The 19471-nt window shown below is 44.9% G+C and overlaps 1 protein-coding gene across 1 annotated transcript in view; it reads left to right on the forward strand.

The window, feature by feature from the left end:
- Nucleotides 1-3395: 3395 nt before the first annotated feature.
- The window catches only part of LOC140192274 (NACHT, LRR and PYD domains-containing protein 3-like), a gene marked incomplete at its 3' end in the record, with an annotated part of 32899 nt that continues 16823 nt past the window's right edge, over nucleotides 3396-19471 (forward strand). Inside the window, exons 1-7 of the mRNA XM_072249940.1 lie at nucleotides 3396-3544; nucleotides 7147-7313; nucleotides 11412-11508; nucleotides 13459-13818; nucleotides 14388-14554; nucleotides 17570-17741; nucleotides 17841-17906. Of these exons, the coding sequence (XP_072106041.1) occupies nucleotides 11499-11508; nucleotides 13459-13818; nucleotides 14388-14554; nucleotides 17570-17741; nucleotides 17841-17906 (775 nt within the window). The remainder of the gene's footprint in view (nucleotides 3545-7146; nucleotides 7314-11411; nucleotides 11509-13458; nucleotides 13819-14387; nucleotides 14555-17569; nucleotides 17742-17840; nucleotides 17907-19471) is intronic.

Here is a 19471-nt window from a genome sequence, read left to right on the forward strand (position 1 = left end):
ATTCTTCCCACTTTTTGTAGACATAGACATATTGTTTCCCCCTCAAGAATCAGCAAATAAAAATTTTAAATTCAAAGTTTAAACTAGGCGAAGAGAAAGAAAACTAAGAGCAGCACAAAATTACTGCTGCTTCATTTGCAGACGGGGCGGTCCTCGCCTGCAGGAAATTCATGCAGGTGTACAGGATGATGAGAGGCATTGGTCGTGTGGAGAGGCTTTTTCCCAGGGCTGAAATGCCTAACACGAGGGTGCATAGATTGAAGCTCCTTGGTAGTCGGTACAGAGGAGATGTCAGAGCTAAGTTTTTACACAAAGAGTGGTGTGTGTGTGGAATGCACTGCCAGCAACGGTGATAGAGGCGGATGCAATCGGGTCTTTTAAGAGACTCTTAGATAGATACATGGAGATTAGGAAAATAGGTAGGGTAATTCTAGGCAGTTTCAAGAGTAAGTTACATGGTTGTCACAACATTGTGGGCCAAAGGGTCTGTAATGTGCTGTAGATTTCTATGATTCTATGAAATTCAAGGGAAATCTCCTATCCCACGGAGTTGCAACCTGTCATCACAGGGACAGTGACAGCGGAGCAGCAGGGATAGATTTTGATATACTGATATGGAACGGAAATATGGGCGAGGACCAGATGGGCCGAGTGGCCTCTCTAGTGTACATTGTGAGTGTAGTAAAGACAGTATGTACCTGAGACACGGGATTTGATACAGAACTGATTTATCTTTCACAGATCCACAATATTAAACACCAGTCTAGTTTAAGGCTAACATCAGCAGAACAGACTCCTCCAATGCTCAGTGACCAGGGGTCAGTCCTGGGTGCGATGAGCAACTGCAAGAACTGCAGAATCTGACAGTAACAGTCCCTCATGAACCTGCATCTGCCTTCAGTCACCAGATCTATACATTGCAACAGTACAGTGACCTGAATAGCGACAAAACAATAACTGTAACAAAGCATTATGACTGCAGAGAAAGTGCAGTGCAGATAGACATATGGTACAGGGTCACGTTGATTTACATTGTAGGGTCGAGTCCATTTTATCATTCATTTGGCTTATAACCGCAGACAGGAAGCCGTCCTTGAGCCTGGTGGTACGCGCTTTAAGGCTTTTGTATCTCTTCCCCGATAGGGGAGTGGGTTTGCAGCAAGAATGTCCAGGTTGTGAGGATCTTTGAGTACATGGCCTGCTTTTCCGAGACAGGGGAAGTGCAGGAAGAGTCCATGGAGGGGAGGTTTGTTTCTCTGATGTTCTCTGCTCTCCAAAGTTCTCTGCAGTTCCTTGCAGTCATGGGCAGAGCAGTAGCCATACGAAGGCGTGAAGTATCGACAAGAAGCTCAGAGACCTCGGCCTTCACCCTGCCTTGTGTAGCTGGATCCTGGACTTCATGTCAGATCGCCGGCAGGTGGTAAGAGTGGGCTCCCTCACCTCTGTCTCTCTGACTCTCAGCACACATACCCCACAGGGTTGTCTCCTTGGCCCCCTACTTTACTCTCTGTGCACCCATGACTTTTGTTGCCACCCACAGTGCCAATCTGCGAAAGAAATTCACTGACGACACTACATTGACTGGCCTAATCTCAAATAATAACGAGGCAGCCTACAGAGAAGAAGTCATCACCCCGACACAGTGGCGTTAAGAAAACAACTTCTCCCTCATGGTGACAAAAACAAAGGAGCTGGTTGTGGACTGCAGGAGGAATGGAGACAGGGACCAAAATTCAACATTTCCAAGTCTGTTATTGACACGAAATGCACATTTTAATATTGATCACGACACAATGTATTTTATACATTGTTAATGACATAAAACATATTTATAGATTGTTACTGACAGAGATCGTATAATTTGTGTTCCGTGTGTTATCTGAATGTACTCGCCTGTGATGCTGCCACAAGTCAGTGTTTCTCTGTACCTGTACCTTCCCGTACTTGTACACTTGGCAATAAATTCAATGGGACCTGAGATATCTCAGTGAGATTTGATTAGTGATGATCATCTTGGCAGCTCGGTTGGTCGAATGTATGAGACGGTACACTGTTAAATGCAAAACCCTGAACAGAGGGATCTTAGACTCCAAGTTCATCGCTCCCTGAAAGAGACTGCACAGATTGATCGGGTGGTTAAGAAGGCAAATGGCGTGGTTGTGTTTATTAGTTGAAGCACTGAGTTGAAAAGTCGGGAAGTTGTGTTGCGGCTGTTGCGAGCCTGCGGTCGGACTGTGACTGTGTCTTTAAGAGCGCCGGAGTGAGGAGGCGGGGCTATGACGTCAGTCACAGGCTGACGGCGCTGACTGTGGATTTAACCATAAGAGAGAGAGAGCGATCTGCAGACAGGCAGTCGGCCAGTCTAAAGAGAGAGAGAGAGAGAGAGACTGGAAAAGCTGATAGCTTCAGTTTGTCGCAGCTGAGGCTCGGAAATCTCCTATGCTCTTGATCATCGGTACAGGGAACCACAACGAATGTGTGTGGCTATCACTTCGTATAATCCATAGGAGTGGATTTTGGAATATCTTGGGGGACCGCTTGTGTGGTAACCCCTGGAAGACGGTATTCCTGTGACAGGTCACTTTCGCTGATAACTCGTATGTGGACGGATTCAACGGATAAGAACTTCGACGACGGTTATTTTGATGTAACGGCCTTTTCTCTACGTTTCACCCTGGATTACAAATATCTCTCTCCCATCATTTATTCCATGGATTACTGAATTTTCCTACTTTACCTTCTCAAGACTCTAAACTTTGCTCCCTCGGGCTCGATAGTTTGGGAGCAATATTTACACAATACTGTTAACTTTTCTTTATTTCGTTGTTACTATATTTTTAGTAGATACTAATAAAGATAGTGGTTTTAACATCAAAACCAGATTCCAGTGTGAACTCTGTTGCTGCTGGATCGTTTCTAAAACGTTACAGTTCGTAACACAGCTTTATAAAACTAGTTAGACCACATCTGGAGTGTCTCATACAGTTCTTGTCGTCCCCATTCTCGGAAGGATGTCGGGGCTTTGGAGAGGGCGCAGAAGAGTTTACCAGGATACTGCCTGTTTTAGAGGGCATGAGTTATAACGAGAGGTTTCACAAACCGGGGGTTATTTTCTCCAGAGTGGCGCAGGCTGGTGTGAGACTGGATAGACGTTTGTAAGATGATGAGAGGTAGAGACAGAGTGGACAGAAGATATATTTTTCCTGGGGGTTGAAATGTCTAATACATTTAAGGTGAGAGGAGATGTGAGCGGCAAGTTTGTTTCTTTCTACGGAGTGGTGGGTAGCTGGAGTCTCTGCCTGGGGTGGGAGACACCCACCAGTCACGTGATCCCGTTTGTCCCACCTGTTTAACCGCAGATGGGCAGCCGAGGCCCCGCCCTCTGGATGATGCAACAATCACTTCGCGCATGCTCACTGTGTCCGGGTGGTCGGTTTTTTTTTCTGCTCAGTGCTGAAACGAATCGTCTACGCGATCGGCAAAGGCTCCTCGCCTCTTGGGTCGGGATCACTGTCTGCGGGCCGAAGATATCACTTTCCCAACGGTGAGTATTGAGACCGATCCCGAGCGGGGAGATCCGATGTTGGCCATGAGTCCCAAACTGAGGGCCAATTACTCATTTATTTTCCAGTTAGATGGGCTCGTCAGAAATGTGCAGACTTCACTTAATCTGCATTGAACGATCCAAACCAGGATCCCAGGCTGTCTATTTCTGCAGAATTGAATGGAATTCCCGCCAACAGGTCACGTGAGGCTGTGTGCCGCAGTTCTGCCCGCCTTCCGCTTTGTGACGCAAGATCACGTGGTGTGTGCTCCGAATCCCCGGATGGGTGATGATATTTCTCCATGTTGTGTTGTAAAATCTGATGTTGGCCACTGAGTCCCATTAACTTCCCCCAACTCGCCTCGCTTCCTGAGGCTCCTCGCATTTGTCATTGAGCTTCATGGCTGTCGTGTCTTCTACCTGTTTGGGGTGGGTGAAAAAGGAGAACATCCCAAATTGTGGGGATCTTTGATTTCACTGACAGACTGGGAACTCTAGAGGGGAGAATGGTTTCTGTGATGTGCACACGGCCAAGTGGTTAACCTGTTGAACTAGCAATCTGAAGGTCGTGAGTTCGAGCCTCAGTCCAAGCAGAGTGTTGTGTCCGTGAGCAAGGCACTTAACCACACATTGCTCCTGCACGTTAAGGGCCCAGCGACGGTGGTTGGTGCAGTATGCACAAGACAAGATCTGTATCCAAAGGTCTGTGCAGTTCCTCACAGACACGGGCAGAGTAGTTACCATGCAAAAATGATAAGTGTCCGGATGGGAAATTTTCTATGGTGTGTTGATAAAAATTTGGTGAGGGTCAAAGTATATATGACTAAGTTCTTGTTGTTTGTTCTAACTTTGTTATTTTGCTATCTTTTATACAGTAGTGTGTACTATTCATTCAGTATCTGTGTATTGCTGGAGGACCATCAGTGATTGTCCTTGATCCCTTCTCCCACCTGATTCCATCTGCTCATCCCTGCCCATCTTGTTCAACCTCTGTCCAGTCTCCTAACCCCACCTCCCCTGGTTCAGCAATATACATCAGCCATCTGGGTTAACCTCAGTCCACCCTGTATCCTACCACCTCAGTATTATATATCAGCAATCTTTCTTCTAACCTTGTCTTCATTGTGAAGTGTTCATTTACACCTTTGGCCTCGCTGAGTTATTTCCAGAATCAGTTTTTGTTAGCTGGAATGCCAGAGGGTCATCAGGTACCAGTTCTGTTGTGTATTGGTGTGGAGATGCTAGTTATTGAATTGTGACTGGCTGACACACTGCAGCATTTTTACTGGCAGCAAACAGCACTGGGAGAGTTGGTGCTTGGACAATAATCCTGTGATATGGAACTGTTGGTGTTTTGGCTTTGACTTTGGTTAGTGCTTCTACAGGTGGGGCTGGATGTTCATCCTGCTGCAATGAAGCAGAAATTTCGAGCAGCTGGATATTGGTTGTGGGGAAATCCCGGATTGCACCACCCAGTGTGAGATGCGGGAACGATGTGTGAGACTCTCAGGGTGGGTAAGTGGCAGATTCAGCTGTGTGACTCTGTGAGGTTGGGTCCTGGGATATCACAGTTTTAGATCAAAGTAAAATGGACCTGGGGATCAAGCTGCCAGGGTTTATGAGGTGTTGAGTGAATATTCCTGGCCTGGGATCAGATGTTTGTCTCTGGAGTTCCTTTGGAAGCAATGGCTGTTAATCTGAGGAGAGAATGAGTTTGTATTCCATCCCTCACGAGGAGAGGCTGTGATTAAATGGGCTGTTCTGTGTTTGTACCGTTACGTACCCTGTAACTGGGTTGCCAAACCAGCAGAATTGGACCACTCATTGGAGTCTGGGTTACTAGGAACTAATAAAGTTTTAAAGAAATAAGTAACACAGTACTCTAATCGTAAGGACATAAATGCAACAGGTTAGCAATGATAATACACACATGTACACAGAATTAGGGTAATAGGAATCAAACCAAGCTCTATCGCAGTCTAGGGGTAAAATGATCAGTCTTAAGTGACGCAGAGTTCAGTTGAGCTTAGTGCAGTTCGCAGTAATCGCTGTTGTGCCGTTGGAGAGAGAGAGAGAAGGGGGGGGATGCAAATTTGATTCAGGCAGACCTTTGATGTTCTTCGCAGTTGGTTTCGAGCAGACCCTTTTATGTCTTCTATCCCGCTGTGGTCACCGACTGTGACCGCTCCGTTCCGGATACGACCGTTCTTCCGTGGTGATCCCGGCACCCAGGCAAGTGCGGACATTCACACCAGGCTCCCACCGATCGTACATTTACACCCTGTGAGTCTATGGTCGGTTCCCGCGAACCGACCTCCAAATCTCCCACCAACTTATGGGGGCACACCGCTCTTCCAGGGTCTCGTTATCTCATGATCTCGTGGTGTGTCCTGTGCCTTAGCGAACCTGTTCTTTTTATACCCCTGCAGAGGTATCGCCTGTCCATCAAACTTCAAACAGTTCAGGTTCATAGCAACCGGTCTGTCAATATTCTGAATTGTGTCTCTTTTCTGTTAATGTCTCTCTCCTCTCTCATTAACATTTTGAACGTTTCTCCATTGTCTCCCTTATCTCTCTCATTAGCTTCAATCATCTGATAACTTGGTTTGGCGTCACAGCACCAGTCAAAATAGACCTGGGGGTTCAGTGTTTGAACTGTGTTTGGAAATTCCTCCTTGCTGTTACCTGTCTGTCAGGCAGTGGAAATCAAACAGAAATTCAAGTTGCTGGAGATCTGCACTAAAAATGGGAAATTGTGAATCCATTCTGACAAAAGATTGTGAACCTGAATCGTTAAATTTGATGCTCTGCCCACAGCAGTTCCTTACCTGTTGAGTGATTCTGGTGATTCCAGTTTATTTTTATTACATTCACACTGGAATGGTTTACATTTCCTGATTGTCTGTTATACTTGGGAATGTGTTCAGTGTAGTTGTTGCTAACAAGATTCACATGAATAATCTCAGGAATGATCGGCTTTATGAATGAGGAGCATTTGATGGTTATGGGGCTGTGCTCAATGGAGGTCAGGCGGGGTGGTGAAAGGGGAGGTGGTTAAGTAAACCTACTGAATGCTGAAAAGCCTGGATACAGTGGACATGGAGAAGATGTTTCCATTCGACGGAGAGTCTGTGATCTGACAACACACTCAGAATAAAGATGCTTCCCTTTAAAACTGAGATGAGAAAAATTTCTTCAGCCAAAAGATGGCTGATCTGTGGAATTTGTTGCCACAGAGGTTGGTTGAGACTGTTAGTTGGGTATATTTATGACAGAGATTAATATATTTGTGATTGCTAAGTAGCTTCAGGGTTACAGGAGGAAGGCAAGAATACGGTGTTGGAATAAATCTCCGCCATGGTTGAGTGGTGGAGCAGACTCGATGGATCGAATCACCTTATTCTGTTCCTACATCTCATGTCTTACCATGACTGAATGATGACTCCTTCCTATTCCTTATCAGGTTTTGTGAGGTGTCAGGGACAATTACAGATTTGTTCACTGAGATCATTATATTTGTCTTCAATGTTTAGATTTCAGTGAGCAGAAATATTTGTTCTCCTTTGTATTGTTAACGTACTTCATTATCTTTCATGTTAAAGTTAGACCTGCGTTGAGAGATTTATTGGAAGAAAAACCCCAACTGGAAGCAAACCACGACTGAAGACGAGGGAACAGCAACAAGTGAACCAGCCTGAGGATTGAGAGCATCAACTGGAGAGAACCCATCTGACTCGGAGAATCCAGTGATTCATCAGGAGAAAGTTTGGTGAGTCTCATTTACTCAAACACTGGTCCTTTAGACATTACATAACTGTACAGAGTAAGGCAGGGAATAGTTGTGGTGAGACTGAATGTGCCCAGAAATACAAGTTATGCATCTGTCAGACCCAGTTGCAATCACTCCAGGTCTGGTAATGTACTGTCAGTATCCCAGCTCTTTAAACTCACACACGTTCCCTCAGTGTTTGCTCATTTGAAGAACTTGCATCTTCTGAAGTAGCTTTTGGTCGGTTCTGAGTGTGGAGAGGGAAAGAGGGCTGTTTATATTTACCATCTTTCAAAAAGAAGTAATTGTTTGAAATTACTTGTTGCACACTCACGATCCATACCCTGTACATTATCAACCAGATTATTGACATAGATGACAAGTAGCAATGGGTGTAACCCTGGGGAACTCCACGAGGCACGGGCCTTGACTCCAATAAACAGCCTCCCATCATCACCATCTGCTTCCTACCATCTTGCTGTTCCCAGACTCTGGGCTCTGTGACAAACACAATGTTAGCAGCAAGATTAGACAGTGATATAAAGGGAGATTTGTTGCTTCCAGAAAGCTGCCTGACACAATGGACCAGATCCTCCCTTGTTTACAACTTAATCTGGCCAAGGACCCATCCTCCCGGGTCACACTGTGTCCGATAACCCACATCCCCAACCTCCCTCCACCTTGCCAGTAGCCCCACAACTTTCCCACCATTTATCCCACACCCATACACATAAACAAATCCACTCTTACAGCTTGGGGAGCCAGAACGAACTGATCCTACATCCCCGGCCCAGACTGTCCAGCTGGCTGGCTCCGTCCTGGCCCTTTCCCACTGCATCCGCCCCTCGATTTACACAAACCCGAGATCATTCCCTTCCTCATCGCTGCCCAACCAGGAGATCCGCCAGCAACAGCTGGGGTTGGCCCTGTGCTGTGATTTGCAGGAGGTCCCCATGGCGCCACCAGTGGCCGGAGGTTGGAGGGACAACGTAGAGGATCTGGCTGTTCGGTTCTTTCACTGTGACACCCCCGAACTCTGCATTAACTCCATCCAGCCAAATCTGGACCAACTTTAACCACCAACAAATATAATTCCTCTCAGGGATCAGCTAACTGAATGATTCACTCACTTTTAGATGAAGGGGTACCTACACTGTTGGGGTGTTTAGATTGCCGGGAGACAAGGACCACAGGGACGAGAGGTCTTCAGTTAACTGATATGAACATGTCTTTACCCTGCTGGCAATTCCGGTGTATATTAGTAAAACTGTTGTTTCTGAAAATACTAAACAACGAGACACTGCACTGACTGAACCACCCCAGACCAGATCACTCTGGAAAGTCCTCCTCAGAAACATTGGGGCTTTGTGACCCAGCTCGAGAGATAGGTCACACTGCCCACTCTACGGACAACATGGTAGAGCAGGGCACCTGGCAGGGGACTTTAAATCACAAAACATTGGATTCAGTGATGAAACCCGTTGTTTCCTTCGTTGTCCTGCTGAAATTTAAAACATCCATTAAACAGCTCTCACCCACATGTGACATCACTCTGGCGCCCCACCTAAATCCATAAGTTATTGGAGCAGCATTGGGCCCAACACATCTGCTCTTCAATTTTATCATGGCTGTTCCAATTTTCTCAGTCCCAGTCTCCTTCCTTCTCCCTGTATCCCTTCATGCCCTGACCAGTCAAGGATCTAGCAACCTCTGCCTTAAATATCCACGGCTGCCTGTGGCAAAGAATTCCTCAGATTCACCACTCTCCGGCCAAAAAAAAAACCCCTCATCTCCTTTCTAAGAGGATGCCCCTCTTCTGAGGCCAGTCTATAAACTCATCCAATATAGGAAACATCCTTTCCACATCCACTCGATCAAGGCCTTTCTTCATTCAAAGCCTTCATTTCCATCATCCAAATCATTGGCATATACAAATCGGTCCCAGCACCACTAGCAACCGGGGGTCAGTCAGTGAAGGCTGCCTGTATCTCCTTTTTTTCCTCCTGCCAATCAGCCACTGCCTTATCCATATTTGGATCTTTCCTGCAACACCATGGGCTCATAGCTTGTTAAGGAGCCTCATGTGTGGCACCTTGTCAAACACCTTCTGAAAATCCGGGTACACAATATCAACCAATTCTCCTTTGAAGAAATAACCAAGCAGGATAAAGTATTCCAACAGAATTGTCATTTCAAAGTGTGTCAATGGGGCAGATTGTGTTGTGTGTCCAGGAATGATTCCTGTCATAGTCTGTGGATGGGCCAACTGGAGAAGATGCCATACTGTGTTTAGTACTAGGCAATGATGCTGGTCAGATGGGTGACCACAACACCCCAACTTTTATAATGATCATGGACAAGGATGGTAGCAGATGATATGGGACAGTATTTAATGATGGATAATTACAATGGTAGTCATAGCAACTTGGGAGGATAAACTGGAAAAAACATTTTGTCAGGGCATTGCACAATGGAACTGGGAAGTTGTTTCTGGAACACTGATATGGGGTTCTGGATAGATTCGTCCCACAGACAGGGAAAGAATGTTCATATAAACGAACCATGGTTCACAAGAGATGCGGACCTTTAGGAAAAATGAAGTATTATTCAGTTTTAGGAAGCAACATTCAAGCAAGGCTCTGGAGAATTATAATGTAGCCAGCAAGGAGATTAAGAAGGGATTGAGAGTTCAAAGGGGACTTGACATTCTTGGTGAGTAGGATTAAGGAAGGCCCCATGGCGTTTCACCACATGGGTGAAGTACAGAAGGATTGAGGGTAGGACTGCTCATGAGCAAAGATGGAATGAGGTGATAGGTGAGGTGCTTAATGAATGCTTTGCTTCAAAGTTACCAATGAGATAGACTGTGATTGTGACGTTAGCATAGGAGCACAGCAATGTTAAGAAAGAGGTGTTGATGAAGCTCCCAATGTACAGCACATTACGACAGGAAGTAAGGAGTTTTCAGAGGTATTGACAATGATCTTTGTGTCCTCTCCGGCCAGAGAAGCAGTAACACAGGATTGGAGGATGGCATCTTTTGTTCCATCATTCTATAAAGGGAAAAGGGAAAATCCAGTGAGTGTTACATCAGTCATCGGAAAACGCTTGGAAAGGAAATTTTGAGCATTTGGAGAAACAATATCTTACTATAGGTTGCCACTTTGGCTATTTGTTGATGAGTAGAGAGAATGGAAGGGGAGATGACAGAGAAAATTTTCCACAATGTGGACCAGTCACACACAGAATATCTACCAACATTTGGATCTGCTGAGTCTGATCAGGAGTGACCATGGCATTGTGCATGGAAAGTTGTGTTCAACAATACATTTTTAAGATGTTTGAAGATGGTTGTCAATGAGGGTGGGTGAGTGGATGTTGTACATTGGACTACAGTAAAGCCTTTGACAAGATGCCACATGACAGCTTGGTCTGGAAGATAAGGCCCCATGCGGTACAGAGAGAGAAAGTTAGATGGATTCAAACATTACCTTGAAAGCAGCAAGCGAAGAGTGGTGGCTGAAGGTTTCTTCCTATTTGATAGCAATGATCTGGATGCGAATGCACAAGACTTGACTAGTAAGCTTGCAGATGACACAAAATTAGTAGATGGTGCTAATGATGAAGATTATCATAGCTTATAGGGGATCTAAATGTGCAGAGGAGTAGTAAATAGATTGCAAAACCGACACAATCAGCAATGGTTTCATGCAGAGGTTGGTGATGATGTTGATACAACTGCCAGAGGAAGTGGACGAGGCAGGCACAATTGTATAATTCCAGAAGCAGTTGTGATGTGTAGATGGAATGAAAATGCCAAGAAGGAAATGGAACACAGGAAATTAGGACCATCTCTGTGGGCAATATCGTCAGCATTTTCTTGTCGGACTGAGCGTCTGTATCTGCTGTATTGCTCTGTGTCTCTATCAGTAGGATGTGTTAGGTATCACTGGATAGACATACAGACATAGTGTTTAAGTTGATGGCAACGAGGAATGTTTGGAATGTTGCTCTGATACAGCAGATGGCGATACTGTCACATTTGCAAGGTAATTTTACTCTCCCTGACTCACTGTCTGCTTGTTGTGTGTAATTCAGGGCATCACCAGCAGGCGGAGCTTTTCTGCACCGGGACCAAAATGTAAGCAAGAAGACGACAATCAACAATTGTTAGTCAGAATCAGAATGGCTACAGGTATGTTCACTGGGATATTTATAATTAAACTTCTGTTGTGTTTGTCCACAGTAGATCAGATGAAGAAACTTACACAGGTGCTAACAGGGCACAGAGAAGTTTCGTCAGGGTCATTGATCCCACTGGTAAAGCGGCCTTGAGTAATTGATAATCTAACAGTTCCAGTGCAGGGACCTGACACCGATAATGGTCAAATCACTCATTCCACTCACCTTGCAAAGCTTAAGTTAAGTGAAAGGACCAGGAGGTCCTGAATCAGCTGGTTGTGAGTGAAACACAGACAGGAATGTCACAGCAGTCTTGTGGGTTATGTAAATGTCCAGGATCAGGGTCTGTTTCACATCCAGACAGGCCCTGATGTGTAAGACATCTCCAGCTTTTATTCTAAAAGCTCAATGCCTGATGATTGGAGCATTTCCAGGATATGAGAGATTGTGTGATAACACAACATTTCAGATTTTGGAAGAACAGGTATCAATCCCCTGGTTTCCTTGTCTGCTGCGCAATGGTGAGGAGGGGAGTTTCCAAAATCTGTTTTCTGTAGCTGAGCCGAGAACATTGCCGGTGTTGGGAAAAGCTGAGCTTCAGATGCTCAGCTCACTGTCGATAAACATGTGGTCTGCTTCAGATTTTTAATACCCCAATGAATGCCTGGGCTGTGGACAAATAGTGAACATGATTTCTGAATATTTCCCTATGGAGATGATCTGCTACCTGGATTTAAATTCCCAGGATCTCTGATGGGAAACCCAGTATAACCAATAACCAACTGTCTTTGTCTCCCGTAGGCATTGTGATTGTGCTCAACTCTGTGATTCCAGCTGGAATAAAACAGAGATTATAGCCTGGAAACGGGTCCTTTGGCCCAACTAATTCATGCTGATCTAAATGTTCGAGCTTGCCCCATTTCATGCAGTTTTTCCTCAAATTATCCTCGGAGTTGACTTCTATCCTTTTTCCAGCAACATCTTCTTAAAAATGTAATTTTATTAGTGTTAGCAGGCTCATCTGGCTGCACGTAATTTATACCCATCACCCTGCACATACAGAAATGCCCCTTTGGTCCCTTTCAAATCTCTTCCCTCGAGTCCGAGACTCCCCTACCCTGGGAAATAGACTGTGACCATCAACTGTATCTGCACCCTTGATTATTTTATGTAATTGAGTGAAGTCACCCTTCAAGCTCCTGTGCTCCAGGGCAAACTGTCCCAGCCGATCCACATAACAGAAAACCCAACACCCTAGTCCAGTACCATACTGGTCATTCTCCACTACACTCTTTCCAGCATAATCATTTCCATCCTATAGATTAGCAACTGATACTACACACAGAGCTCTCTAAGGGAGACTTTGCCAATGACCTGCAAAATTGTTACATGACGATCATCCTGCAGGGGATAGAAAGGGAACCAGGGCATTGGACAGCATAGATCTCAAGGTAATGGTCAGTCTGTGACCCAGGAGACCTGACAATGTGCATCTTAAGCCAATGGTCAGTCAGTGACCAAGGGGACTGGACATCATGTGACAAGGCGATTGGAGAAAGTGTGATCCAGCAGATCGGACCATGTGTAATCCCGTTGCTGGTCTGTGTGTGACACAGATGTCTGGACAGTAAGTGGCCCTAGGAGATTTTAGCTTGTGGAAGATAATTGCAGTGATATCTCCTGGTTCCACTAAGATGTCCTGGTCATCAGTGCGTTCAACTACTGTGTATTGGAGATCAGTATTACTGTGTCTACCCCGTTTGTTTTCTGGGAGTGGATGTGTCTGGTCAGCAGCTTATCGGGAGGGTCAGCTAGCAAGAAGTGTGGTTCACATTCACCAGCACAGTCCCAGTCCAAATCAGGTCAGCCAGAGTCTCGGCTCCATTGCAGACACCCATTGTCAATCAGTTCTTCTCAGTTCTAAATCACTCTAGTATAACCTGCAATTCATCACATATTTCAGGTGGGAAATTAAATCATGTACGGAAAGTACTCAAGAGGTTTTTACCAGGCAGCTCACCAAGGAAAGATGATCGGGACACGGGGAGCAAGGTACCAAAGCAGGGTCAGATTGAGAGCAATGTCCCAATAGAATGTGGTCCGGCCGCAGAGGAGGGAGAGCAAAGTCAGCCCAGAGACAGTGACGTCAGAGACACCGATCCGGACCCTGGAACCGGTACAAGTGAGGCGACTGTCTGTCAGCCCAGAGACAGTGACGTCAGGAACACTGATCGGGACCCTGGAACCGGTACAAGTGAGGCGACTGTCTGTCAGCTCGGAGACTCATTAAACACGGAATTGTCAAGTCCCCAACCAGGAGCAGGTGAGTGAAATATGAGCATGATGTGTTCACAGAATGCGGCAGGGAGGCGGGTAAATGTGAGGCCTTGTTGGAGGGTTACTAGAGAGGGGAACTGTATGGGTGTGGTACAACTGGCTTACTGAGGCACCTGTTAACCCACTACTAGGCATGTACTACCTGCTCTGTTTTCCAGGCTGTGTATTGGAGGAAATGCAGTGTTCCAGATAAGGGAATATTTCCAGGAGGTGAATGACGGGAAATGTATTCACCAGGATGTAGGGAGTATCTCTGGGAAGTGACAATTATTGACAGTCCGAACATTTATTGCCCATCTTAAACTGAAATAGGTGAGTGGGTGGGATGGTGGGAGAGACAGGTTTCTCGTAAATGTGGTCCTTCTGGTAACATAATGCCCAGAGCGGTGTTGGGTCGGTTTTAAGGCCAGTGTCAGAGATTAGGATAAAATCTCTGTTTCCAGCTGAAGGCAGGTGAATACTGAGGTTCAAGACATGATTGGTTTAAGTTGGGTGAGAGCGGTGGAGACAAGCGATATTTGAGTTTGTGTCTACATTCTCTTTTTATATTCACAGCGCCAGCGTTTACGATCTCTGACCTCCTGGCGCAGGGGGGTGAATATCGACTGTACCAGCTGACAAAGTTCTACAGGGACAGACTGGAACAAGCGATTGAAGAAAAGGTTGAAAGACTCGGTTGGATGTTGACAAAGGAGGGACACTTCAGTAGAGAAGAAAATGAGGTGAGTGTATTTAGTGTATTGTCACCAAACTGCTGGTATCAGAGGGAATAGTGATCAATATTAATCTGCTGCACGTTCTAGGAGTTGTACATGACAGTGGAGACTTTTAGCTCAAGCTTGTCTCTCGCAGATCTGGTTTCAGCTGTTAAGGTGGGGAGCACTGGGAACGACAGGTTCAGCGTCACCTTTTCCTCTCACGCCTGCTGTATTTATCAGTGTGATATACGAGCAGTGGCTGCATATCTGGGCCGTTGAACAGACATTCAGTCTAAAACTAATTTCACATCTTATCGGGATCGTCGGTCAAATTCACCTCAGCTCACTAATCCAGGATGAATATTAAAATTGGGCCATCTGGCTTCACTGCGGTACTTGCAGGAGGGAAACCTGCCAACCACAGCTGGTCTGGTCTCCATCTGAGTTCCTGAACAATGAGTAGCTGACTTGTCAGAGTCATAGAAAAGTACAGCACAGAAACAGGCCCTCTGGCCCATCTATTCCATGCCGGATTATTTAAAACGTCTATTCCCATTGACCTGCACTGGGTCATGGTGCTCTATACCCTTATCATTCATGTATCTATCCAGACTTCTGTTAACCGCTTGTACCACTTGCTTGTTCCACACACTCACCACCCTCTGAGTGAAGTTTCCCCTCACGTGCCCTTGAACTTTTCACCTTGCATCCTTTACTGACCTCTTGTTGTTGTACCCCTGAACCTCAGTGCAAAATGCCTGCCTGCATTTACCCTATCTTTCCCTCTCGTAATTTGTATATCTCTATCAAATCCCCTCAGTCTTCCCTGTTTGAAGGCATGAAGACCTAACCTGTTCAATTCTTTCTTCTAACTCAGATCTTCCAGTGCTGGAAAAATCCTTGTAAATTTTCTCTGTATTTTTTCAACCTTCTTTACATCTGTACTATTAGTAGGTGACTGGAACTGCACACAGTACTCAAAATTAAGCCTCACCAACGTCTTATACACGTTCAACATCATAACTCACCTCCTGTACTCAATATTTTCATTTATGGCTTGTGTGACAAATACTTTCTTTCTGATCTGTCTACCTTTGCTGCCACTTTTAATGGATTATGGATCTGTATTCCCAGATCACTTTGTTCTACCACACTCCTCAGTGCCCTATCGGTCACTGTATAAGATTGACCCTTCCAAAGTGCAACACGTTGCACTTGCCTGCATTAAATTGCATCTGCCATTTTTCAGCGCATTTCTCAGCTGCTTTAGACACCACTGCAACCTTTGGTAGTCTTCCTCACTGTCCGCTACACGTCCTCACTCTTGACGTCATCCGCAAATTTGCTGATCGAGATAACCACATTTTCATCCAGATCATCGATATAGATGACAATCAACAATGGACCCAGCACCGATCCCTGTGGCACCCCACGAGTTATAAACTCCCAGTCAGAGATGTAATGGTCTATAACCACTCTCTGTCGTCTTCCAGAAAGCCATTGTCCAATCCAATTTTCCAATTTACCAGTTTACCTTGACTGCTGAGCAGCTGAACTTTCTTGCCCAGCCTCCTTTGTGGTGCCTTGTCAAATGCCGTGCTGAGGTTCATGTAGACAACACCCACTTCCATCCATTCATCAAGTTCCCTGGTATCTTCCTGGAAAAGCTTTAAGATTGGTTAGACATGAACTACCACGCACAAAGCTGTTATCTCATGACCTCAAAAATCAATAGGTTGTCCTAAAAGAGCATATATATCAGGCGAACCTTTTGGTGAGCTCTTTTACATTATTAGCTAGATTACCTTCATATTTCATATCTTCTCTACTTGTGGTTTTTTTAGTTGCCTTCTGTTGGTTAGTAAAAGCTTCCCAGTCCTCCAGCTTTCCATGATATTTTGCTATACTCTATGCCCTCTCCTTTGCTTTTGTGCTGCAATGACTTCCTCGTCAGACACTGTCCACCATCCTTTGGAATAATTTTTCATCTTTGGGATTATCTATCCGGTGCCTTCCAAATTTCTCCAGAAACTGCAGCCATTCCTACTCTGCCATTGTCCTTGCTAGTGCCATTTTCAAGTTTATTTTTGCCCAGCTCATCTCTCATGCCTCTGTAATTCCTTTATTCCATTGTAACATTGACACATCTAACTTTCCCTTCTCCCTTTCAAACCGTAGCGTGAGTTCTATTATTTTATGATCACTGCCTCTTAAGGGTTTATTTATCTTAAGTTCCCTAATCAAATCTGGTTTAATACACAACACAGAATCCAGATCCACCTTTCCTATAGTGGGCTCAACCATAACCTTCTCTCAAAAAGCCATCTCATAGGCATTCTATACATTCCTTCACTTGGGATTCAGCACTGACCTGATTTTCCAAAATCTACCTGCATATTGAGATTCCCCATGACTGTTTTAACATTGACCTTTTTACATGCCTCTTCTCTCTCCCATTGGAATTAGTAGCCCACATCCTAGCTACTGTTAAGAGGCCTGTACATAATTTCCATCAGGTTCATTTTACCTATGCGTTTTCTTAACATCTACATCATCCAATCCGATATTACCTCTTTCTAAGTACTTTTCCTTTTATGACAACAGAGTCAATGCAATCCTTCACCTACCTGCCTATCCTTTCGATTAAATATTTATCCTTGGATGTAAACACCCAACTAGGATCTTCTTTCAGTCACGATTCAGTGATGCCCACCATCCATTTTTCACTCTCTCAATCTCAATCTTTCCATTCTTTTTGTTACATCTTTTTGATGTAATGTTGCACATTGACGGATTGAGGAAATTAAGCACGTTGCATCGACTGCAGGGTGTCAGTAAATCTTTATTCTTTCACACTATTCATTTAAAATTTCCTTCAGTTACTGTTTCTCTGTTAATGACTGAACACAGGGAGGATGAGGCAGCAGCCCAGTGACTGCATCAGTTCTGAAGCTACTGGGGCCATGAACAGATATTTTCCTCCACATTCTCCATGTCTGTCTGTCTGCTCCACAATAAATTCATTGTTTCCTTTTATAGAAAGTCACTGAACTGACAGAGAAGGGAAACCGGACAGAGAGTTCCACACTCTTCCTCCGTTTGGTGATGGGCAAAGGCTCCAGGGCCCGGAGGGCGATGTGGGAATCCTTTGTGACGTGGAGGACTGAGTTACCAAAGTTGGACAGAATATTGAAGGAAATACAGGAGCTCGGTACGTTAAAAAACACGCAGTGAACACAAAGCCATATTGAAATAAACAGTTTAAATTACTTTAGCTCTGTTTTCATTGACGTATTTTTGATTTAAACAGGTCCTGGTCCATGGGAATACATGAACATCGCCCAAGGCTTATCTGAGTTACCCACTCATCTGATAGGTGAGTGATGAAATGCTAAGTTCAAACCACATCTCAAATGTTACACTGACTTGGCAGAACCTGGTAATGAACATTTACCATAAATCACTTGCTGGTCTATGGATTTAGGTTACAATTCAGAGAATAAACTTTTCCCACTAATCCAGCTGTTGATTTTGCTGAAGCCTTCACTCCAGGCCCTGCTGCTCTGGGAATCCCCACACACCCCAGGCAGGCTCCTGATACACTGTATCATTCAGTCCAGGTGACTTTTCTATCTTCAGACCTTTCAGATCCTGAAGCACCTCCTTCGTACTTGCAGTCCATTCAATTCTGTTCACGGATGCTCTTTTCATTTTGTAATTCCGCTAGTGACTTCCATAGAGATTGCCTGGCATTTCCGTTTCACCCATTACTGCATAGACATCATTTTTCAGTGGTCCGATATCAACACTTTCCATTTTCCTTACTCTTTATATATCTGGGGAAAAAAAAAATTGTTATCCTCTCCTGTATTATTGACCATATCCTTCCATTTCTTGGACATTCATTTATATCCAGGACAATATATATCATAGTTGCCTCCGACACGACCCAGGCAGTGAATTCCAGGCACGCACCACTCTGTGAAAAGCTACCCACAAGTGCTGTAAATTTACCCCATCTCACCTTAACCAAATGCCCTCTGGTATTAGACACCAGTCATATGTGGGAAAAAAAACAAAATACAGGCCATCTACCCAAACTCTTATCTCTCAAACTTGTACACCTCTGTCAGATCTCTATTCTAACCCCAGAGTAAAGAAACTAAGTCTATCAAACTTCACTTGTCTCACATGCCACCGAATCCAGGCAACGTCTTGATGAAACTGTTCTGCACCCTCTCCAATCATTGCTAGAGCTGGACAATCAGAAGTGAATACAATACTCCTGATGCACCCTAAGACTTAGGAACAGAATTAAACCATTCGACTCAGTGAATTTGCTCCACAATTCCTCTCAACCCCATTATGCAGCCTTCTCCCAGTAAACGTTGACCATTTTCCTAATCAGGAACATTTTAAATATACCCAATGACTTGTCTTCATCAGCTGTCTATGACAATAATTTCACAGATTCACCACCCGCCAGTGGAAGAAATTTCTCCCAGTGTGAGTCCCCGCCAGCCAGGACAATTCACCACAGTTCCCAAGCATGTTAATTTTCTGTATAAGCCTCCCATGTGGGACGTTGTCAACACCTGACTAATATCCAAGTAGACAATATCAATGTGTAATTTCATCTATCACACCTGGAAGAACTCAATCAAGTTAGCAAGAAACACACATCAAAGTTGCTGGCGAACGCAGCAGGCCAGGCAGCATCTCTAGGAAGAGGTACAGTCGATGTTTCGAGCCGAGACCCTTCGTCAGGATGAACTGAAGGAAAAGTTAGTAAGAGATTTGGAAGTGGGAGGGGCAGGGGGAGATCCAAAATGATAGGAGAAGACAGGAGCGGGAGGGATGGAGCGAAGAGCTGGACAGGTGATTGGCAAAAGGGATATGAGAGAATCATGGGACAGGAGGCCCAGGGAGAAGGAAAAGGGG

This window comes from Mobula birostris, unplaced genomic scaffold (assembly GCF_030028105.1).
Source record: "Mobula birostris isolate sMobBir1 unplaced genomic scaffold, sMobBir1.hap1 scaffold_1003, whole genome shotgun sequence".
Lineage (NCBI taxonomy): Eukaryota > Metazoa > Chordata > Chondrichthyes > Myliobatiformes > Myliobatidae > Mobula > Mobula birostris.